The 24,314-nt window shown below is 51.0% G+C and overlaps 1 protein-coding gene and 2 non-coding genes across 3 annotated transcripts in view; 1 reads left to right on the top strand and 2 right to left on the bottom strand.

The window, feature by feature from the left end:
* Window positions 1-24,314, bottom strand: part of VAC14 (VAC14 component of PIKFYVE complex) — a 100,497-nt gene that overhangs the window by 66,620 nt on the left and 9,563 nt on the right. Inside the window, exons 2-12 of the mRNA XM_077890073.1 lie at window positions 21,742-21,892; window positions 21,290-21,457; window positions 20,451-20,513; window positions 19,610-19,717; window positions 19,008-19,117; window positions 18,604-18,710; window positions 17,530-17,664; window positions 16,893-17,045; window positions 9,998-10,061; window positions 2,954-3,098; window positions 2,621-2,686 (exon numbers count right to left, since the gene is read on the bottom strand). Of these exons, the coding sequence (XP_077746199.1) occupies window positions 2,621-2,686; window positions 2,954-3,098; window positions 9,998-10,061; window positions 16,893-17,045; window positions 17,530-17,664; window positions 18,604-18,710; window positions 19,008-19,117; window positions 19,610-19,717; window positions 20,451-20,513; window positions 21,290-21,457; window positions 21,742-21,892 (1,270 nt within the window). The remainder of the gene's footprint in view (window positions 1-2,620; window positions 2,687-2,953; window positions 3,099-9,997; window positions 10,062-16,892; window positions 17,046-17,529; window positions 17,665-18,603; window positions 18,711-19,007; window positions 19,118-19,609; window positions 19,718-20,450; window positions 20,514-21,289; window positions 21,458-21,741; window positions 21,893-24,314) is intronic.
* TRNAG-GCC (transfer RNA glycine (anticodon GCC)) lies at window positions 15,806-15,876 on the bottom strand. Its single transcript has one exon. It is a non-coding gene; the product is annotated as a tRNA-Gly (tRNA).
* TRNAG-GCC (transfer RNA glycine (anticodon GCC)) lies at window positions 23,616-23,686 on the top strand. The gene has a single exon. It is a non-coding gene; the product is annotated as a tRNA-Gly (tRNA).

Genomic DNA, 24,314 nt, shown 5'->3' with positions numbered 1-24,314 from the left:
CATCACATTGACAACTGTTAAGAACCTGTGGATTAGGAGAAGGCAGCCAGAAATGGGGATGATGATACAACTAAACACAAGCTCCCTACCTCCCATCTGGTTCTGATGGGACCAACATTGGGTGGAACACAGGCACGATTGTTAAGCAAGTTAGAGGATGGGCTTTGCAGTCAAACAGATCTGGTTTTGAGTTAAGCCTTACCACTTCCTAGCTGTTGTGTGGTACTTTACCTCCCTCAGTCTGAGTCTTCGGAACTGTAAAATGGAAATAGTAACAGTACTTCCCCAAGAACAGTCAAGGGTTCCCCAGATACCACCAATCAAAGGTCTAGCATAGTTCGTGGCATAGGAATGACTTCACACAAGTCATTACTAAGAATCATTCAAGACAATGGGATAACCTAAGCCTCAAGGCCCCTCGGCTGGATGTAACATTGTGCTAAATTCTGTTAGTGAAGGAGGTTCCATAAGCTGTTAAGAGGAAGGGGCCTCTCCCCACCAGTCTGGCTGTGGTCTGATTTGACTGAATGGGCTTTCAGGGTCTTAACCTTGAGGAGCTCTGATTGAGATCAGGGCTGTGTTTGGAAATACTGGAAAAACCCACCAAAGAGTGGTTTCTAGATAGTCTAGAAAGGAAGCTCCAGGAGAAGGGGGACTTTGTGTTGTTCATGGCTGTATTTCCACTGCCAAGTACACAGTTATGCCCTCAAGGTTGCCAAAGAGACTGGGCAGGGGACACTTAGGAATGTGATCTGGTGAAGGACCAGAATGCAGCAGAATCAGGACTCACCACGATTATCATGGTCCCCAACTCCCTCCCCTGGAGAAGGGAAAGCAGGGACTCTCTGCTCCTGTTGGGTAACAACCCCCCTCCAGCCCTGCCCTGAGACTGTCTCCAACAGCAGCTGCAATCCCTTCCCAGCAGGGACCTGCAAGATGTGCCCAAAGCTCCGACAACATTTGGCACTTCAGCAAATCGAGTTTCCACAGCCCCAACCTGAACAGAGCTGTTTAATGGACTGCATCTCCTTCTGCTCCCTGTAAATGCACACGCACACAGAAACCCATCACGAGCAAAGAGAGCTGGATGGGATTAAACAACTCAATTTAAAGGATTGAAAACTCAGCTGCTTCCAGTGAAGTCCTAGGGAAGGAACCAATCAGCGAAGTTCTGCTTTTCCTTTCTGTACTGAAATGAGGGCTGTGACTACGCAGTGAGTCACCCCTAACTCCGGCAGAACCGGGCCGTGTCCTCCTGGGCCCCATACTGCAGTGAGGTGCTGAGGGGAAGGGAAGGGAGGCTGTATGTACACGCGAGTGCGCGTGCATGCGAGTAGGGCAGGCAGGAGAGGTCAAGGGCAGATGCCCAGACCATCTGTTTTAGATTTTTCTGGAAATGCAGGGTACTTCAGAGGATGGAGAGGTAGACACCTACCCATCTGCAATCTCTTTTCAGCTCAGGTTCCAGAATGTAAACTCAGGCTGCAGGAAGACTACCCTGGGCCTCACATAGTTTGGTACCAGCCTCAGGTGCCTCATATGCCTCATGCACAGGAAGTTGGGAACCAGTATCCCTCTCTTGTCCCGTTCCCCCCCACCCCAGGCCAGCTCCTGTCCACTCCCATGTTCCCAATGGGCCATGTGGGGGAATCTATGCATTCATGTGCCCACTGCCTCACAGGGCACACACCACTCTGCCTGGAGCCCACAGCTGCCCAGAGCCCAGAGGAGGGAAGGAGAGGGGTCAGTAGAGGCACAGCCGACCAGCATCCAAAAGGCAGCCTGGAGCTGGTATGGGTGGAGAGAAGGGATGCTACAGTGGCCGACGGCAACACCCAGCCACAAATCTTGTCCCTTGGCTGGGAGGCTAGGGAGTCCTGAAAAGAACTACCTTAGCCTAATTGCATGGAACGGAACGCTGCAGAGAATGGGTGGGGACCGGTGGGGCCTCCCCCAGAGGGCTGAAGAATGCAGGGCCCAGCTCTCCTTCCCTTTCTCTGGGTTAGCCTCTCTCTTTTGCCCTTGGTGACCCCAACAAAGCAAGCTTAAAGGGACAATTTCAAACCAGAGGTCAGAATGGAGTCTGGGGGAAATGAACAGAATGAGAGCTCCGGAGAGGCCAGCACCATGTGGCCTGGCACTCAGCATTTTCTGAGGGTCTGTTCATCCCCACAGTGCATGTGCTGCTACTGCTCCTGCTACTGAGCAGAGAAGGAACCAGCATGCAAGGTTGTGAAGCAACTTACTCACGGTCAGGCAGTTAAGTGGGGACAGACCTTGCTTTTGGGTGCCCACTCACAGCTGAGCAGCCCACCACTACGCTCCCTGCCTTCTACAGATGAGCCTGATGCCCCCTGAGCCTGGTGTCCTTGCTCACGTGCTGACCCACCGTTCTTCAGAAGGGCTGGGAGAGTAAGTCCTTGTTCCCAAAGCTCAGAGCATGACAACACAGCTGTCCCTGTCAGTGACGTACCTTACCAGGTAGAATGAGAGCAATTTTCTGGGTGCTGATTTAGGAGAACAGTAAAACGAGCTCCTCTCATCTACCAGACCCCCTCAGCCACTCAGAAAGGGAGGCTGGGCAGCCATGCATGGAAGGACGGGGGCACATGTGACCTACCTCATCAGATTCGTCCGATAACGTCTGCAGTAGGATGGGGAAGAGGCTGTCCGTGTGCCGGAACATCTGCAGGGCAGAGAAGCCGGGGCACCCATGAGCTCCCCATGCTCTGCCACTAGATTTAGCGCGGACGGGGTCGTAACAGCACTGCAGGGACCACCCCACGCCTTCCCGGGGCTCCTCCAGCATCTGTCACTCTGCTTCCCCAGGGCTTTCCAGAATTGCACTGACCAGAATCCTACCAACCCCAAGGAGCCCCTGAAAGCCGAAGTGAACCCCAAGGCAGCCCCTCGCTTGGAAGCGGGTATGAGTGAGATGGGCCCAGGGACTCACCTTCCGGGGAGTCTTGATATACAGATGGTAGAGCCACTTCAGGACAGCAATCCTGGTCATCATCCCGATGGCCATGTCACTGAGGTGGCAGTTCAGGACCTGCACAATCCCATCGAGGTGGAGGGTCACTGGGGCCCTTTCAGTGCTGTGGGCAAGATCAGGGAGGAGACAGGAGTTGAAGGCACTGGAACCCCTCTCCCTAGGCTGCAGCACCACCCCGGCTCTGTGCTCAGAACCACACTCTGCTTCACTGTCGTGGGTGCAGTGGTTGGGAAGGGCAGGTGGCATACACCCTTGGTATGGCTCACGGAGGGCTGGTTTTACTCCTTGATTTCCCTCCTCTCTTTCCAAGGCTTGGAGCTGTGACAACCACAGGTGAGGTGAAGAGCCAGTCTGCTGTGTGCCCACCCCACTTCCCCAGCACTAGCCCGGCTTGGACAGGAAAAAACCTCTCTGATGTCACCAAGCTGGGTCCCAGCAGACCTCAAGCCTCAAAGGCTGTTTAGCATTCTCAGAGCATTGAGTCCAGACCCTTCGTTGATAAAACAAAACCACCACATCCAACGAGTCCAGGGGAAAGTCCTAAAAACAGCCCTTGAGAGTCAACAGGTTTTTTACCAGGCAGATGAAGAACTTTTCTCGCGTAAGAACAGAGGTCATGGCTTTAGATCTTGCCATACTCCAGGCCACTTGGACCAGGGTTTGGCTTGGTTGAGAAGCCTTGAGAGTTGCTTGTGAAGTTGTAACAGTTTTGTCTGAGCCGGGAAGAGGCAACACAGCCTCTGCCTCTGGGAAACAGAGCTTGTTGAGACTGTGCTTTGCTCCAGTGGGGCTCAGGTTCCCTGGCCCAAAGCCTCGGTGATCCCTGGGCAGAGAGAAGTCCTGCCGAGGAGCCCTCAGAGGGTCAGAGGCTGCTAGGACAGTGACACAGCCTTCTGCCCAAAGCATGGTTCCCGTGAAAAGGCTGGAGTTTTCAGGGATGGGGACAGCACGGGCAGAGAACCTAAGGATGTCAAGAAGTGGCTCCCTTCCTGCGACGAGTCATACCGTATTTTGCCTAAAGGTGTCCTGACAGGTGCAGCTCAGGGGCTGCCTTTCCTGAGGACCCAGGCCAGGTAGTTCAGCTGCCTGCCTGTACAAAACGGTCTTGTGTGGTATTTCTAGGCTGCTCAATTATTCATTTGCAGCAGGAACTTGATGCCTGTGCTTCCCTAATTCGCCTGCAGCCTCTCTGAAGCTCATCTGATGTGAATTCCTAAAGGGCCCCATTCTCAGCTCTGTAACTGCTCAATGGAACCGCTATTTACTATGGTTTGATGATTTCCCATGGTGCTCGTTTCAGGGGTGAGAATGTCACTTCTGTCCTCTAGTAGTGGGCAGGGGTGGGGTGGGGGGACTGAGTGTGCAAGTGACGGGACCCGTGGCCCTGAGCCTCTGGCTGGGGCTGTCACTGAGATTTCCCCAGGAGTCATGTGGCTGGGAGTTCTGGGATCTTCTGAGAATACCCAAACATCTAGATTCTTTGGGAGTCTAAGACAGATAGGGAAACTAAGGCACAGACAAGTCCAGGGTGGCAAACACAAGCTCCTAGCCAGTCTCTTCATCGATTCCTCTCTTATGCTCACTGTCTAATAGAACCATAATGTGAGCCACATGTGAAATTTTACACTTTTAAGTTTTGTACTAACGAGTAACAAGTAAAATTTTAATGATATATCTTTTAATGAGTTTAACACATACACAAAGGGTATCATTTCAACACATAAACAATATAAAAATCAATATACACATCACTCATGGGATACGTCGTGTTTTCTGTGTCCCAAGTCTTTGAAATCCAGCATGCACCTCGCCCCCTCACCCTGACAGCACATCTCTGTTCAGACCAACCACACTGTACATGCCCAGCAGCCCCATGACAGCGGCTACCGCCATAGACAACACAGTGCGGCAGTGTCAGGCTAGCGATCTACCCTACGGCTTCCAGAGCATCTTCCCTCCTTCTCTGACAACTTCCTAGACATTCCCAGTGTCTTCCTGCCAGTGACCAGGACTTACTGTCTTATCTCTGAGTGCCTCATTTTCCCATCCTGCTGGCCTACCTGGCTCCTTCCAGCATGCTATTATAGCTCTCTCCTTGAGAAGCTGGAGAAGCTCTAGAAACCTAAGCACAGCCCACGGTCTTAACAAAGTAGGAGCTCAGGAGGCTGTGAGGAACGAGTGGAAGCCATCCCATCCCTGCCTCCTATCTCCTACCCTGGTGAGTGCCCAGCCCATAGTGAGTCCCTTTCCCTAGCAGGAGCTGCAGGACACTCAGCTGCCATATGGGGAGCTGCATTTTGTGCACTACCGTCCTCTGCCCTATCCTACAGCAGAATTCCCTGGACGTGGGCACCAGGGTGCCAGAAGGACCCTGTGCTTGGCAGGCCACCACTACTTTCTTAGCTGAAACGGCCCCCTTGGGGGCAAGGCCTTGTTTTCACTGCCCTGGGGGAGTCAGAACTGCACTGGCAAGCAACGGCTGTGTCCTAAGCTCTGGTGGGGAGGAAGGCAGTGCCAAGCCCAGCAGCTCCCCCAACTCAACCCTGCCAATCGGGCCCAGGAAGTGGTGAAGCCAGCAATTTTGAGTGTGAGCAGTCTGAGTCTAAAGCAGTCTTACCCACCACGCAGCCCTGCCTGCTAACGGGCCAGGCTCAGGAGAGTCTATTTCCAACTGTCCCCTGGCAGGGGCAGCAGAACAGTCAGTGGGCTGGCCACTCCCTGACCAAGTCAGACCCGGCAGCGCCCTGTGTACTGGAGGGAGAAAGGGGCTGTCACATACACCTTTCAATATATTTTTTTTGTCAGTACGGTAGACAAAGTCTCTATGTGGGGTGAGAGAGGATACTGGAAAGGCCTGGGGCTGATCTGTGGGGCGGGGGGTGGGGGCACTCCAGATCCAAGCAGCCCAAAAAGAGGTCCAAGACCCTAGATGGTCCCTGGGCCAGCTGGGCTCCTTGCTTCACTGTGGTCCCAACATGCTTCAGGCCAGCTCAGCATCTCGACTGAGGGACAAAGCAAGTGCCAGCCCATGGTGGCATCTCCCTCAGGTAGTAAAGCGTCAAGGCCAAACAATGAAGGATTTCATGGGCCCAGTGTGTGAGAACTGGCAGCATTTTGTGCACTACCGTCCTCTGTCCTTCCTACAGCAGAATTCCCCGGACGTGGGCACCTTCAGATTGCTAGTGAGGCAGGTGTCAGCTTCAACCAGCCAAGAACACGGGAGCTAGAAGGGACCTCACAGTTCAAGTAACCTGATCCTTCAGTGCACAGATGTGACAGCACAGGATCTGTCCAAGGCCATGTGGCCAGGCAATGAAATCCCATTCCCTTAGAGCTCGACACTCTCCCTGGGGCTTGCTGCCCCTGGCTGGCTGGAGGGGAGTCTCATGGGAAGCAGGCACGCCCCAGACTGATCTTCGTGGCCCAAAGATCTCACTCACTGTAGAGGAGGCAGCTCTCAGTGGCTCCACCGGGTGGGGCTGGCTGCTGTGAGTGCGACTCCCCACCTGCTCTGCCGGCACTCCCGGAACTCTGCGAGAACCTGAGCCCTTCTTCCTCCGGAGGGCAGGCTGCATGGTGTACGGGCTCTTGACCTGCTGCAGGCCTGGAGTCTGGGATGGGGCAGCCTCCACCTGGGCTTCCCTCACCCAGAGAGCAGAAGGGAGCTCACTCATAGCTTAAAATACATTTCTGCGTCAGTTCCAAAAAGTCTAGACTAGTCACTCCTGGGGGCTTCTGAGTTATTTCAAGGTGTCTGCAGAACTCCATTTCCAGTGAGCATTTTTCTCATAAAGCATCTCATAACTAATGTCTTACATATACATATATGTACTACATTTTCCAAATGCATGGCACTACTGTGGCTATTAAAATACTGATTTTTAAAATAAGACTTCTGAAACTACCAACAAATAATGATAAATTCCAGTGGTTCTCTCGGAGAGGCAGTACTTCATCTAACTTCTTTTGGTACTCATGTTTCATCTCTAATCAAATTAGGACAAAGGTTAATAAATAAAGAATGGCTTCTGAATTCAATTTTTTTTTATAAAGTATCTTTACAACTTCCTTTCATTAGTTGATGCTAAAGCTTGGGAAGCACTGAATTCTAGATCTTTCTGCTTGCCTTTATGCAGCCATCTATACCAGGAGACCTATCCTGAATGTCGCTGATGACACCATGGCCCTTGGCGAGGCCTAGGGCATTGGAGTGGAAGCCTGTGTGCATGGCAACACCTGTTCTGTGCTTCCATGTCAGGTGAGTGGGGGAGGCTGACATGCAAAGCTTCTGTAACTCTCCCAGTGCAACCAATAAAGGTCACACTGGTGGAAGTGGGGGTCAGACCAGCTGAGCTTGAATTCCAACTTGGCCACTAAGTAGCTGAGTGACTTCGGGCAAGAAGTTAACCTCTCTGGGCTTGTTTCCTCTTTTGTAAAATGGGGATAATAATGAGGTTCTTGTAATAGTATCTGTAGCTAAAACATGTAAAGTGCTTTCTGAGGGCTGGGCACCATTCTATTTTCTTTACCTATTCAACTCACATGAGCTCCAAACGCCTGGGAGGTAGGTACTATCATTGCACCCAGTTTACAGATGAGGAAGCTGAGGCAGGAAGCAGTTAAACGGCTTGCCCAGGGTCACAGAGTCAAGATGTGTGCCCAGGTGGTTGGACTCCACTTTGCAGAGGATTCATGGGAGCTGAGGGCAGGCAGCAGGTCTGGATAGTCACAGGGTAGGTTTTGTTTCTTGGTGATCCTGGAAGGTGCCTTCTTGCCCAAGCTCAGTCCTCCTCTGGCAGCACCTACTGGAGGAAGCATGCACCAACCCTACTGTCCTTAGCTGCCAACTCCAAGGAGAGGGGGGCCCAGACACCGTGGCTTAAGTTTCATGACTCTGAAGGGCACCCTCCATCTGGCACAGCTACTGACTCAGATTGGCAGTTGCCATGAGGGTATCGCCATTTGTGGGAGACAGAAAACATGAGATGATTCGTTCTTGGTTTTTTAATTTTAGAAGGGGGAGGATTTGGCTCCTGAATGACAGGTATAAACCAAAGCCTGGTTCCAATTAGGTAGTTCCTAACCTCAGCCTTTAGACTTGCCCCAGCAAATGGCACCCCTGCCTCCCCGGCAAGGCAGGGGTGGGTTGTGCTCGCCTGCATGGTCGGGCAGTGATGTCTGATCTCTGCCTCTTCCTAGACCTCCCTTCACCTCCCAATGCCACTTTGGTGGAGCCGGACAATTTCCTGTAGCCTAGACAACAGTGACGAGTCAGCAACAGGCTCCTGTGCTCTTACTTTTGCCTCTCCCTCATTTACCCTCCTTCGGGCTGCCAGAGGACGTGCCAAGTCACAGGTCTGCACCTGGCAGTGCCACTTATCATCAGGCTCCCATGGCCTTCAGAACAACAGCTGACCCCTCTGCAGGGCACCATCTCCCCGCACCTCCATCCAGATCCCTCCCCCAGCTCCGGAATCCGAGATCCAAACCTGCCTCCTTAACCACCCCCGGGGGTACTCAAAGCCACATGGCACAGAGCCCTTGAGTGGCCCACTCACACACCTGTTCCTCCTTCCACCTCAGCTTGGGAAATGCCAGGATATCCTGAGTTGGCTCAAGCTCCGAATCTAGAAGTTATTCTTTCCCTCATGTCTCTCCTCTTACTCCAACACATGCATCTGCAAACCCTGTCACTTCATCCTTCAAAACAGATAAAAAAAAAAATCCAACTTTCTCCATGTAAGGCCACCTCTTTGGGCTGAGCCTCTTTCCCCTCTTACAGGGTGGCAGCAGTGGCCCCTAACTGGTTTGCATTCACTTGGCCCCTCCTAAATCCCTTCTCTACACAGCAGTCCAGATCTTCTGTCCCTCCTCAGCCCAAAAATGGAAATACTACTAATGACCCCCTGGGATTTAAACATCAGCAAAATCCAATGACGTGACACAAAGTACTTGGCACAGTGGGCCTACGAGGCACTCACCAAGTGATCATCCTTGTCAGCCACTATTCCAGCGAGCCTCAGCTCAGGCACCATGGCTCACCCCCAATACCCTGAGTCCCCCACCACAGAAATCACTGCCTGGTGTCTGCCTCCCCATCAGAGAACCTTAAGATTGGGGGCCACATTCAGGGATCACATTTCTACCTAGGAACCCGCAGGGCTGAACACATGCAGGTATGCTGGGGTATGTGACAACATAACAGGACAAGTCAATGAATTAATGGTTATTGACTTGCTCAAACGATTAGGAGCAAGCCACATTTATAGTCCGTACCCACACACTTTGAAAATCTCCACTGGGTCCTTAGAGAGAAGGATAAATGAAAAAAATGATACAAGAGGAGGAAAGATCCTAAAGGTCTGCGGAGTGCAGATTCTCTCTTCTTGAGAGACTAAACGGTTCCCCAGGGCTTAGGTTCAGTGTTGAATTTAGGGGGAAGAAACCCCCTGCAGGAGAATACCATCCATTGCGGCCCCACAGGTGCTAATTCTGCCCAAAGAAAAACTGACAAAGGGCAAGTCCAGCAGACTCAGATAGAGGCAGAATGGTGAGATCTCCCTCCAGGGGAAGGTCATCAATCACCCTGCATGCGGTACAGGGAACTTCGAGGAAGGGAGTGATCTTGCTGTTTGGCCTGCACCGCCCCCACGTGGAAGGCTGTGCTATTACAGCCGACCTGGCGCTTGGGGGAGGAAGCTCTTGCTGCCCAGTCTATGCAGTCTCAGACCCCAGAATGGCCTTCCCCTTGTCAGTCTCATTACCCTGACAAGCAAAAATTCCAGGCAGGGGCGTCTGCAAGGGTCTCCTTGCAGCCACCATCCATTGCTTATACTTTTACAACTTGTACTTACCTCCAACACCTTCTAATCCCTCCCCAACAGAACTGGGTAGACTGGGTTTGCTCAGTTTCCCTGAGTCTTCACTGCCATTTCCTGCACTCAGGAAAGATCTAGACCATTTGTTTTCTACAAACACCTTTGGCTGGCACAAACCACTTACCTGGCTGGCGTGAAGACGCTGATGCTGCTACTGAAGCTTGAGTCACAAGAACCATCGGGGCCTCCTAGAGACAGTGAGAGGAACGAGGTGTCATGCTAAAGGGCTGCTGGGGTCTTCTGAATGAACACGATCCCCGATATAAGGGCACAGACTCTCTAGGTTCCCCGCACCTTGACTCTGGCTCTTGAAAAAAGACTGTAGCTCAGGAGCCCTGAGGACACAATGCCAATCATTCCCCAGAGCTTTCTGCATAGTATTCATGCTTGTATGTTTTTAGGCACGGTGATCTCAAAAGGAGGACACCAGTGCTAACACGTCTGGGAAATTTCAGAAAGGACTGCTGGCCCGAGGGCAGTGGATATTAAAAACGACTCCTGGGATAGTCTACATCATTAGCCATCAGGGAAATGTAAGTCAAAGCTGCAAGGAGGTACCATTTCACACCCACTAGGATGGCTGAAACAAACATAATAAGTGGTGTGAGAATGTGGAGAAATGAAAACCCTCGGATCCTGCTGGTGGGAATGTAAAATTGTGTGGTTGCTCTGGCAAACAGCCTGGCAATTCCTTAAGGGCTCAATGCAGTTGCCCTACGACTCAGCAGTTCCACTCCCAGATATATACCCCAGAAAAAGGACACTTCTGTCCATGCCGGAACCAAGCACCATGTTCACAGCAATCTGAATGTCTATCAACAGATGAATGGATAAATAAAATGTGTTAGAGTCACACAATGGACTACTGTAGAGCAACAGAAAGGCATGATATACTGGCATGTACTACAACATGGATGAACACTGGAAACATGCCAAGTAAAAGAACCTAGTTCGCAAAAGCCCACATATCATATGATTCTATTTGTATGAAATGTCCAGAACTGGCAGATCTATGGAGACAGAACATAGAAATTGCTGAGAGCTAGGGGGTATTAGGCTGTGATCTCCATTCTCTTAAGTTAAAAAAACAAAAAACGTTATATTCTTAATAATTTTAGATTTATGAAAAGTTGCAAGAATAGTACAGAATTCTGTTTACCCTTTACCCCACTGCTTTTTTTTTTTTTTTTTTTTAATGAGAAACACAGAGAAAGAGGCAGAGACATAGGCAGAGGGAGAAGCAAGCTCCTTGAAGGGAGCCCAATGCGGGAATCAATCCCAGGATCCCAGGATTGTGACCTGAGCCAAAGGCAGATGCTCAACCACTGAGCCACCCAAGTGCTCCTCACACTGTTGCTCCTAATGTTAACAAGATACATTATCAAACCAGTAAAGTAGCAATGATACAAGACTATTAATAACAAAACTACAGACCTAATTAAAATGTTACCGGTTTTTCCACTCACATCTTTTGTTCTAGCATAGAATCTGGGAGCACATACTGCATTAAGTTGTCCTGTCTCCTTAGTCCTCTCGAATCTGTGACCATTCCGCAAGCTTTCCTTATCTTTCATGACTTCAGGATCACTGAAGCCGTCAGTTACTTTGTAGAATATGTTGTCATTTGGGTTGGTCTTGTGTTTTCTCCTGATGAGGTTGAGGTTACATGTTTTTGGAAGAATGCCACCAAAGTGCTATGCTTTCTCCATGGATCATTTTGGGGGTATGTGATGTATGTCTTGTTACGGTTGATGCTAAACTGATCACTGACTGTGGCAGTGTCTGCTGGTTTCTCTCCTGTAAGTTGTCAGTCTCCTTTTTTGTAATCAATAAATAACTTGGGGAAGGTAATTGAGACTAGGCAAATATTCGTTTTTTTTCCTCAAACATTCCCCTGCTGATTTTGGCATCCATTGGTAGATCTATAATGATGATTGCTGTTGAGTTCCTCTAATGCTGATTTTCTGTTTTTCTCTGTCCTGCTATACTTATTAATTGGAATCTTTCTATCAGGAAAAGCTGTCCCTCCCCATCCAACCATGCATCCATCCATCTCATTATGGGCATATATATATATATATTTTTTTATTCTGTGAATTAAAAAATTAGAACTTTTATATATTGTATATAAATATATACAGATGGTACCACCCTTGGCCTCTTAAAAGTTTTAAACTATACAAGTGAAATGTTCTCATTCTGAAAATTTCAAGCAAAACAAAGCATGCCCCATCTCTCCCTAACCTTCAATCTTACTTCACTCTATATGCAGGCAACTACTTTACTGGTTAGCAAGTATCTCTCCTCATCTTTTGCTTTCTTTTTGTTCTGTAACGTAAATGGAATCAGAGTACATTTTCTGCGATTTTTTTTTTTTAACACTTTGTACTATGTCCTAAAGCAGTGTTATTCTTGTGGATCATGGTAAAGGGGGCCTTGACTTCCATGTTGAACAGAAAGGCTCCAAGCTGCCTGTCTCCTCTAGCCCCAAAGGCCCTTGAGGGGCTGGGGCCTAGCTTAGTGGGGACAGGCATGGGCTGCACGTGATGGGACAGATCTGGGCCCAAAGGGGAGGAGGACTTGCAGGGAGGCCTGGGTGGGCTGGCCTGGCCTGGTGGCCTGGACTCCATGCCCTTGGCAGCCTCCTCCCTCTTGACTTCTAGAGCCATGCACGTTTGCAGATGAAATGATGTAATGTCAGACATCGGCTTCAAATTAATTTCAACTGTTTCCTACTTTTACTCTTATGTCTCTCCCATGTTTCTTCCTGGGTGAGCACATTTCTCCAGGATCCCGTGTGGGCAGTACTGTTGGGGAAAGGGTCAGGCATTTTATATTTTATTCCATATTGATAAGCTGCTCCTTAGGAAAGTTCTACCAATAATAAATGCACTTCAGGAACGGAGGAGCAGTCAATCCCCACCAAGCCTCACACAGGGATATTATGATCTTTCACATTTTTGCCAAGTTGATGAGTAAAAATGGTATATTGTTTTACTCTGCAACGTTCCCATTCCCAGTCAGCTGTAAATCTGTGGCTTCCCTGTTGGTATTAACTCCCTCCTCAGAGAACTGCATTATCAACAGCACCAACAGCATAGACTCAGAGCCCTTGGGCCTAAGTCTAAGCCTGGACTCTCCTCTTTACTAGAGGACCTCTTTACTGTGTGACCATGGGCAGCTGACCTGACTTCACCTCCAGCCCCTCCCTCACCTGTATAATGGGGTCACCAGTGCTTACCGCATAGGCTTGTTATGATGATAGGTGAGCTAACCTTTGTTAGGCATTTAAAATGAAAAACCTTACCTGTATCTCTATTTATTTCTTAAGGACAAATTCTTAAAAGTTTATGGCTTCTGACACGTGCTGCCAAGTGCATCTACCAGACAACATATTTTACTCGTTTACTCTGTGCTTCCCCTGCTAGGAAAGCTTCTTCTCCCTATATCTCTACAAGAGACATGTATAATATGGGGGTGGGGTGGGGGCAGAGTGGAAGCTAATGAGAAGGAAAAGATTCAGTTCAAATGACCTCCATGGCCACAGTCCTCTGTGACCACGTACAGGGCCACATCATTAATCAACTGTGGGTCTGCCCCTGAGCTCCCTACAGGCAGGACCTGGGTCTGATTCACCTGCATCTGCAGGGTCTGTAGGAGCTGCTGATATATCCAGTCCCATCAAAGTCTTACAAACGGATGGATTCCCTTACATGTCCACCAACAATGGTTGCAAACCCTCTGCTAGAAACTCTATTTACAGCTCTGCCCCTCACCTGCCACATGAACTTCTATCCCTAACCCTCTATAGTCCCTAATTTAGGACCTACCAGGGGCTCATTACCCTCTGGGAAATACTGGTGGTGGGATCCCTAGGTGGCGCAGCGGTTTGGCGCCTGCCTTTGGCCCAGGGAGTGATCCTGGAGACCCGGGATCGAATCCCACATCAGGCTCCCGGTGCATGGAGCCTGCTTCTCCCTCTGCCTGTGTCTCTGCGCCTCTCTCTCTCTCTGTGACTATCATAAATAAATAAAAATAAAAAAAAGAAAAAAAAAAGAAATACTGGTGGTAAAAAACAAGGATACAAAAGCCCTGCCCTGAGAACTTTGCTAAGTGAATGGATATGTGATACACATGTATTAAAACAGTTTGACATGAAAGCACCTGTTGCTGAGAGTGTCTGGCCTTTGCCACATACTAAGAGCTTTATAAGCAAAAATCTTATTTAAAGCTCACCATCACACTATAAGTCTGATATTACTGTTATACTTGTTTAGCAAATAAAGAACCTGAGGCTTAAAAAGGCGAAGTGGCTTGTCCAAAGGCAACAAAAAGGTAGTCCTGTCACAGAGCCAGGACTCACCAGCAGGCCCTTCTGATCCCAGAACCTGGGCTAGGACACCTGAGACAATCCCGCAGCATCATGGAGAGGAAAGGGAGAGCTGTGGAAACTCAGAGAAAGGACAATGCATTATGTACCCCTGAAGTCACAGGGCCCAGGTTCAGCCAGAGCAAGCAGAGAGGGACTGGGAAACAGTGTGACTCAACGCAGGCCCCGTGCTCAGATGTGAGGCTCATGCACAGAAGGCTTGGCTGACAGCCTCATCATAGGTCTTGCCCTTCCACACCTTCCACAGACGGAACGAGGCAGGAGGTTTCTGCCCTTAGCCAGGTGACCGGGGCTGGAACAAAATAGTAATAGGAAAAAGAGGCAAAGGCTGGGATGAACCTATCAGCTAGACCAGCTGAATCATTGCTGTCTCCTGGCTTGCTGGGACCTTTTCCTGGCACTTTGATAAAAAGGCAGTTATGAGCCAAGCAGGTCTGGAGTGGATATGGAGCCCCCAGATTAGCTGTGATCATCTCCAGGAACTACCATAAACTAAGCTTTGCATCTGCTGAAATGCTGTTTATGAGGCAGTAAAATCCAGGGCCAAGCTGCCTGAATGTATCCTGGTCTTACTGAGAGTATCCTAAGCAGAGAGCTGTTTCAAGAGTGCTTAGGAAAACTATCTAAGAGAATAAAATAAGCTGCCTTGGCTGACAATGGCACCCTGGCAGGTGAGGATACTACTGCTGACCCACCAATGCCCCAGGTGGCAGGTTTTTAGCAGCTGCCACAACCTGCGGAATACAGGGGTTCCTCCCCAGAGGGCCTGACTTGTTGTCACGTAAGCAGAAAAGGTGGGTTAAGGGCTGCTGGGTTCCACTTTGGGGGAAGAGGCAACAACATTATTTAAAAAATTGAGACACATTTCACATACATAAAGTTTCATAACATAAAGTTCACCATTTTAAAGCATACAACTGGGTGATTTTTGGTAAATCCACAAAGTTATTTAAGTGTCACCACTATTTCATTCTAGAACACTTCCACCACTCCCTAAAGAAACCAGTTATCCAGTTCCCTCTTTCCCTCCAGCTTGGCAACCATTATTCTACTTTCTGACTCAATCCATTAAGAGGCACTGACTTTTAGAGTCAGTATAAAATATTCAAAACTTCTGTAAGTTGCAACTTGTCAAGCCAAAAACAAAACAAAAACCAAAAGAAGCCTTCACACAAACAAAGCAGGATGTGGAATTATGTAAACCATATGATTTCATATGGTTTCCATATATAGTGGAAAAGAATATATGAATATGGAAAACATGTTGTTACATGTTACGTGTACATAATGGAAAAAATATTCTGAGATCACACTAATTGCCTCTTGGTGGGGACAGTCTTGCTTTTTTATATTTTTCTCTACTGTCTAAATTTTCTAAAATGAGAATCAAAAAATGAAAAGATAATAAAATACTCATACATCAGTGAAAATTTACAAAACATGTCTATCCCTGTGATTCTTCTAGGTTCTCCCAGTAAGAAAGCTCTGCCTTGGAGAGCCACACTATCTTTTCCAAGGATTTGCCAAAAAGTTCCCCGCATCTGCATTGGCCGGGAATCGAACCCGGGCCTCCCGCGTGGCAGGCGAGAATTCTACCACTGAACCACCAATGCTGCGCTGGAGTGCGGCCCTGCTTCCAGCTGTTTTGCTCTTACAGCTCACAAAGGCCATGCACAGCTGTAACCCGACACCTGGAACGCTGCAGTGTGGAATGCTGCCGGTTCAGCCAGCTGAGAGCACAGGAGGCCCAGGGGGCTCACATGCCCGCACACTGCTCACATGTGCAAGAGACATCTGGGAAGGGCAATGGGAGAAAAATGCTTGAGAAACTCTTTTGGCTCCTGGACTTACAGGTTCCAGACTGAGTCCATTAGCCTTAAAAATACTGAGTAAGCTCTGCATCAGTTTACTCTCTGGCTGACTCCACAAGGAGAACATTACCCGCAAGCTGATCAGAGCCCTCTTAGTGAGGATAGGCCCCCTGCCCCGCAAAGTCAGAGTTCTAGATAATGTTGATAGAGTCAAATTTCAGACTTTAATGGACATAGGAGTGGCTTCCTTCATGTGATGGACAAATAAGACAGTAACGTTGGGAGAGGCCGCAGAGCCATTTCATTTTGCAAAGACACCAACGTTGGTAGAACCCCAGGGCTGAATAAGCTGCATTTGTGGCTTTCTTAGCCTTCTGCCTGGGAGCAGCCAGCAGAGCAGAGGCAGGTGGCTTCTGGGTGGCTGGATGGCAATGGCCAAGACTCACATGAGCCCTGCAACCTGCACTCCTGCCAGACTCTGAACCTTCCCACATTGAAAACAACACAGCTGGACACAGAAAAGATTTTAAAAAGGCTTAATGCTTTTTGAGGCAGTAAGAGTTGAGAGCATGGGTTTTGGAGGCAGACTGCCAGGGCTCACATCCTGGTTCTGTTACCCTGTGGCGGCCAGACCCTGGTCCTGTTACCTGTCTTCCCTGTGTCCATCTGGGCAATAAGGAAGAACAGCAACTTCTACCTTACTGGATTGTTTCCAGAATTAAATCAAGTCGCATATGGGAATCAGCTCTGGTTGGTTAGGCGAGGCCCCAAGTCAAGTCACCCAGGGAGGCTAGGGGCAGGAGGCGGAGCCTACTCACCAGTGGCTGTCCCTTCCTGCTTGGCCACGGAGTCATCGGGATTGGGCTCTGCCTGCCTCTGTACCACTGGCTTCAGCTCGTCAGGCTCATCATCCTCAGGGGTAACCAGCTTCATCAGGCTTTGGTTACACACGTTGGCCACCTCCTTGATGCCTGAGTCCGCTGATGTAAGGAGTAGCCCCACCCAGGGGGTGTTCCCTCAACCTGAGGTCACTGGCATTGGCCAGGGACCTGGTCCTCCCTCGAGGTGGATCAGTGGGCAGTCTGTACCGAGTCCCCATGAAATGCTCCTGTCTTCTTGTAGGACCCTTCCTGGTGGGCTTCCTACCAACAGGATATCCCCCACCCAAGACAGGGCAGTATGAGCTCAGGGGCTTGAACTGTGGGAACTGGGAGAGCTGCTCCAGTTCCCATACGTAACCAGGGTGAGGTTTAGGGCCAGTGGCAGGAGTGCCGTGGCCCCGGCACTGCCCTGGTGCTCCCAGTCCGTGCCCTGCTGTGCTGCTTGCTCCCTAGGTGCCAGGGGCTATCTGGAGGCGATGGATCCTAAAGGAACCCCCATCCCCCACGCCAGGATCCTCAGCTTCATAGTCTCCTTTGGGGCTACTCTGGTTTCCTCTCTCAGGGTGAAGGATACTTTTCTTGCGGTCATCGTAGGCCAGGCAGGGCAAGACAGCAGTCAGGATTCCAGATGAGTAGGGCAACATCACTCGGCCAGCCAGCTGGATGAACTCTCGCATCCAGCACATGGCTGTCAGCTGGATCAGGTCATCTGGAAGAGGAATTGGGTTCCAGGAGGGTTACCATGAGCAGCCCGAGTGCTCCCTCCCAGTGACCATGCCTGGAGGATGGGACGGGAGGGGACCTGAGAGCTTGCCTTGCTTCTAGCCTCACTGATACTCTCTTGCCTTCCAAAGGTACACACAGGTACCAGGATGGGAGGGAACAACAATCTCGTAGCCAATGTAAGAGTAGCCTTGATTCTCTACCTTCCACACTCAGAAAAGGGCTCCACAGCTCCTTTCGTCAAAGGGTGAGTTCACTTCCCCACTGCTTGAATCTGGACTGGCCTTCCTACTATTGCCACCAGAAGATGTTGGAAGCGAAGGTGTGGCTGGTTTAAACCTAGGCCTCCAGAGGCCTTGCTCACCTCTACCATATGTCTTGAGACATATATATGTATCTGGGTTAGCAGGCTAGATGATGAGACATATGGACCAACTGTCCCGGCTCCCCAGGTGACAGCCAGTTAACTGCCAGACATCAGTGAGGCCACCCCAGACCACGCAGCCTCAGACGACCCTTCAGATGACTATAGGTGCATAATCAAGAGCAGTCAAGCCTAGCTCAAGTGAACAGAACCACTCAGCTGACCTATGGACTCATGACTAACAATAAGTGGCTGCTATATTAGGTAATCACATTTTTTGGTGGTTTGATGCTCAATGGAAGGTCACAGCTTCAGAGTCCCAACCTCCAAGCATTTCAATTTATAGTGAAATGCCAAGCTTCCCAGCAAGAGGGTCTCTGGATCTTATTCCAGGGTCAGAACAAGCAAAGGGCCTCCACATTGATGGAGGACCCTAATCTCTTTCTCACAAGGACCCAGCACCCCACCACCCCGGGTCCAGTGTTGTGCTGGTTTATACTCCTACCAGAGCTCTCTCTGCTTCTGAGGAGGTGGCAGTGGCCCTGCAGCCTTCACACTCACCTGTGGTCTGGCAGTGGATCACCAGGATGTTGGCCATTTCAGCAAACTTAACACTGGAGGGGTTCTTCTTGATTTCTTTCAAGAATTCCCCAAGGACTACCTCACACCTACCAAGGAGAGAAGGAAAATAGCATATGCCAGCCAGGGCTGGAGGAGCCTCTGCTGGTGCCCGCTTCCGCTCTGCGTAGGCTACCGAGAGGGGGACTACACCTCATAGTTGCCAGATGACTATCTTCCCGGAGGCTGGGGGCTGATGAACTCTTTTGCTCCTCGAGGCAGGAAGCACATGAGCCAGGAGGCAGAGAGGGAACTTATTCTCCTGCGGGTCTGGAGGTACCCCCGTCTGTCGGGTGTGGGGGTATATGTGCACACAGAGTGGCTGCTCGCCCCCTCCCTCCACTCACATTTTCCGAATCTCTTTGCCGTTGTCGCCCAGGATCTGGAAGAGTCCATCCAGGATCTCCGGCAAATAATCCAGCAGGTTAATGTCTGGCACGGACTCCAGAACCAGGATCTGAGCCAGGGTAGGAAATGAGGAGGGAAAATTAGACCAGCCTGTGAACCTTCGTCTCCTCCTCCGGTGCTCTGGGACTGGGCAGGGCGAAGGCAGCCCCGCTGAGGTAGTGGTGCACGGCACCACAGGTGCCCCCTGGCGGAGAGGGCTCTTGCTAAGTGTGCAGGAGAATGGGGACTTAGCTCCAAGGAAATTCTGATGCCACAGGGAAAAGGGAAGGCCCGGGAAAGGACAGCACCACTGGCTTCAAAGAGAAATGGAGGTGTTTCCTGGGGCAAGGAAAGAACTGTATCCTCCTTGAAGCAAACATGACAGGCTCTGGGGCAGGCTGGAATAAACATGTTTCGGACTACTTGAGGTTGTTGGCTATCAGAGGGATAATAATGAGGCTTCTCTCAGCCGCAAGAACTGCCCAGGGTGTGCCAGAGGGCGGATTTTACTAAGCTAGAGGCTCATTACGGCTGGAGAAACTGTCGTGGGGCTGGCCCTTACCCAGGAGATGATGAACTGCCGGGCGTACTGGTTGTTGGAATAAATCCTCTCCCGCAACAAAGGGATGAAGCCCACCAGATCAAACTTGTTGCTCTCTGTCACAATGTCCTGTGGATCAAAGGCATTTGAGCGGCTGAGAGTCAGAAGCCAAGGGCAGGCTGACCTGACTGACCCCAGGGCTAAAGCTCTAGGGGGTCAGGTGGTCACAGAACAAAATGGCAGAGCCCATGCTAGGTAGCAGAGGTCCTGGAGGAACCACCCTCTCACAGACCAAAGGACAAGCAAAAATGCTGGAGTGAAAACAGGAATCAAAGTCAAGAGGACTGATCATCTGGATCAAATGCCCCAGGGAGCTCAGCATAAGCACCCCCAGTCATGGGGTGGAGGGGATGATGGTAGGTGGTGGGCAGTCTCCTTTGCCCTGAGTGGGGCTAGCACAAAGAGATGTTTAGGGTGACAGAATGTCTCTGTATTTTGATTGTGTTGGTGACATAGCTCTGTACACTTGTCATAGAACTGTATACCAGGGATGCCTGGGTGGCTAAGTTGGGTAAGCGACTGCCTTTGCTCAGGTCATGATCCTGAGGTCCTGGGATTGGGCCCTACATTCAGTCCCCTGCTCAGTGAGGAATCTGCTTCTCCCACTGAACCTCCCTCTGCTTGTGCTCTTTCTCTCGTTCACTCTCAAAAAAAAAGAACTGTACACCAAAGTCAATTTTACTATATGTAAATGAAAACATTTTTAACAATTAGGAAGAGCAGCCCCAGGGATACAGTTTATAAGCTATACAGACAGATGGAAGAAACACATTCCAAAACAAAAGCAAAGACCAAATACTACCTTTAAAAGGCGGTCTAGGAGCTCAGATCCACTTTTTACATTAGGGTCTGGGTCCGCCGCCAGCTATGAGAGATACAGAAACAGACGGTTACAGTCAATATATAGGACAAGGAATCTACAAAAAATCCATAGCCCAGGTCCCTGGCACAGTCGGGAATATAAATAGACATCTCTTTTAGGGAATAAACTGAAGCAAGGGAGGGGAGGTAGGGACAGGCAAAATGGAACCTGGCTAAGGAACCGAAATGCAGTAGACTTCTCATTCTGTTCTGGGACCTGCTGCCTCCAGGTCAGGTGCTTGTTCTCACAAGCCTTCCTCAAGGGTTTCCAATCCTAAAATGCCAGGTCCTCTCTCCACACCTGGAGGTGGGGCCAAGGCAGCTATGAGGCTGGTGCCCTGGAAATGACTGTGGTGGGCAGCAGAGCTTCCAGGCTATTCTGTGCCTCGGCGTGTACTTTGTGGGGCTGATCGAGGTGCTAAGGAGGGTGTGGTAGGGGCTCTGCAGCCTTTTAAGTGCAGCTTTTTCTAGAGCTTACAGGCTGGTGCTCCCCTCACAGGGGAAATACAGTCTGTACTATGGATTCACCATCCTCACCTTCTATAAGAGGAGTTAAGGCTTTTCAAGCTGTTTTTCCCCTCCACTCTGTGGTGGACTGATGCTTTCATCAAATGCGATAAAAATCAATAGAGAAATAGAAAAACCCCGTCAAAAGTCAATACAAGGCCATGAAAGAAAATGGCAATGAGACTGAACAGACCAGTGTATGTATCTGTGATGCCTACATCTAGGAGACGGGGTGTGGGGACCCGGGGGCCCTGCCGCAGAAGGGGTGGTCACCTTGCTGAGCCCGTCGAAGAGCACGTTGAAATGAGGCAGCACGGCGCCACGGGCCACCTTGACGATGTTGTAGAGTGCCTCGCATGCGTAGTAGCGCAGCCTGCTGTCTGCATCATTGAAGCAGGTCAGCACCGGCTCAATGAGCTCCTTTAGGTACAGCCCTGAGTCCTGCAAGGGGGCAGGAGGAGACACAGCTCACTGTGGGCCAGGTCCCCGGCCCCTGGAGACATCCCGGCTCCCCTGCGTGGGGCTGGCCCTGAGCCAGGTAGGCTCCTGGGCCAGGGCCAGGTGCCACGCCATGGGATGAGACTTGCAGTGCCGCAAAGCCAGCCTTGCTGGTCTTAGGCGTGGTGAGAGTGGGAGGAAAGCAGCAGTCTACGGCTGCCTGCTGGGTCTGGGCGGTGAGAGAAGGCCACTGCTGCAGTGTCTGTCCCTTCGGGAGAAAGGCCCACCTTGCCCAGTGCAATAGAGCAGGCGGCCAGGCCGATGAGGCCCCCCTTCCGGCTGTGGGGGTGCTGGGACAGGGCGAACTCCTGAGACAGGGTCTGGATCACATGCTTGATTTGCACGGTGTTGTTCTGGGCCACGAACTCCCGGACCAGCCTGGAGAGAGAGGAGAGAGGGGCTGCAGGCCAGTGGAGTCAAGCTTACCCCCCCCATGCTGGCTGCTGGCTCCAGGGTCAGGGGTGTGGCAGGGAGATGACCTATTCAGAAAGAGGAATCAGGAGTCCTGCATCTCAGGGTGGGCCTCTCCCAGTTCTGCTGTCAACTGGAAGGTGCGGGCTGGGTCTCGGTTTGTTTCCCTATTCTGGGTCACGGTTTCCCTTGTGCATGACATAATGTGGAACAGCAGGGCTGCCTCACTTCTGGGAATCAGAGAGAATGCAAGGGAATGTCTTGTTGGGAACCAAAAACTGCAATGTGACCAGCTGGTCAACCACCTTTAGTTGACACTGGCTAACCCCCCCATTCCCACACCTGAGAGGTTCTCTGAGTCTGTGTCGTCATTTCCAGGGATGGCACTGGATCAGTGGGCAATATTCACATACACACAAGTAACTGTCATCATGTGGTGCAAGTGATACCAGAGAGGCCAGAAAAATGTCATGCGCTGATCTCCTTGGGCTGAATGGGAGATGCCATTTGGGTCGGGTCTGGAAAACACCCACAGGCACTTTCCAGGTAGAGGGCAAGGCATCTCAGGCACAGGAAAGAGATGTGGTGTAATCAGAGAAGGACAAGGAGTTCGGCCTGTGGAAGGAGCAGCTAGACAGTTCAAGGAAGACAACCTAGTAACAGTTTTCCAGCAACAGGATGACATGCTTAGATCTATGTTTTTATTAGGTATCTCTGGTAGCAGCCCGGAGAGGCTGCACTGCATGAGCTGGCTTGACAGGAGATGGAAAAATCCCCATGGAACATCACTGGCTCTGGCCATTCTAGCCATGTCAGATTAGGGAGAATGGATCTCGCAGCATGGGTGACAGGGAAGCTTCTTATGGTTTTTGAAGAACATGGTGGAAGAGCATCTTGGGAAGCTGTGAGACGGATGGAACCCGTCCCATCATCCGAGGGTGAGGGACTGCTACCAGCGTAGCAGCCAAGGGGCTGTCTACAGAATACAGACTCCTCAAAGCAGCTGCCTGGACTCACTGTCTAATTGGTTTGTGTCCATCGTGGCAGGACCACTGCCCGCATGGGTCTCAAGTTGTTTCGAAAAATTTTAAGGACAGTTAAGTCCAATGGGTATCAATTAGTCTACGTGGTTCTAGCTCCATGTCAGGAACCTGCCAGTAATTAGAGCTGTTCAAAAACACACGTGCTGCCCTATGAGGCAAGAAGCCCTCCTACAAAACAGCTGCTCAGTGAGGGGTTGACACCATTAGAGGGGGATTTAAGGCAGCAAGTCATTCGGCACCTATTCTGGGCCAAACACCATGAGCGCAGGTGGGACCAAAACAGGCCTGGTTCCCCTGCTGGCGGATGTGGGAGCAGGGATGGCTGTTTCAGAAAGGTGCTGCACGAATGGCCTGCGAGGTCTCTCTCTGATCTTTACAAGGTGAAATTCCACCAAACCGGCCCCAGGGGGCTAGGAGCTATGAGCGGACCAACCGAGGTGCACGTTCAATGCCAGTTCCATAGGCCAAATCCCTCCCCCTCCTCCTCCCGGAGCAGGCCCAGCAAGGACGGTTCTCTGGACACCTGCCTGGCTTCCCAAACGGGACCGACTAGCCAGGCGAGGCAGGGACCGCCAGAGCTCCTGTGCGACTGTCCAGAGACACGGCCCCTTGAGAAAAGCCCTGCCGCTGCGGCAGGGAGCAGCACAGCATTGGTGGTTCAGTGGTAGAATTCTCGCCTGCCACGCGGGAGGCCCGGGTTCGATTCCCGGCCAATGCACGGCTGCTCTTTTGCCTTTTCCTGGCAGGCTTCCCGTCAGAGATCCTGCTGGAGGAGCCAATCTCCTCACCGTGCCGCCTCCGGCAGCTGGGCCGGGGAGTCTGGCCTCGCCTCCCTGCTCTGGAGGCACCCGGGCTGTGGGGGCCTTCGCGCTCTCTGCCAGCGAGGGGCTCGGCCCAGGCCGGGGTCTGGCAGGGAGCTGGGGTGAAACCTGAGAACCGCAGGAACGGGACCCACGCTCCCCGCGCTCCGAGGCTCCGAGCGCTGTTACCGAGGAGGGGCTTGAGCAACTCTCGTTTCTATCCTGAGGTCCGAGGCAAAGCAATCTCTCTCTCTCTCTCTCACACACACACACACACACCCACACGTACCCACACGCACACTCTAAGGGGCTCGAGCAACTCTCGTTTCTATCCTGAGGTCTGAGGCAAAGCAATCTCTCTCTCTCTCTCTCTCTCTCTCTCACACACACACACACACACACACACACGCACCCACACGCACACCCTAAGGGGCTCGAGCAACTCTTGTTTCTATCCTGAGGTCTGAGGCAAAGCGATCCCCCCCCACACACACAGACACACTCCCCCCCCCCCCCAGCTTTCTGCTCTTGCAGCTGTGCTGACGT

The sequence above is a fragment of the Canis aureus genome, chromosome 3 (assembly GCF_053574225.1).
Source record: "Canis aureus isolate CA01 chromosome 3, VMU_Caureus_v.1.0, whole genome shotgun sequence".
Taxonomy (NCBI): domain Eukaryota; kingdom Metazoa; phylum Chordata; class Mammalia; order Carnivora; family Canidae; genus Canis; species Canis aureus.
This window is presented reverse-complemented; position numbering and strand designations above follow the sequence as displayed.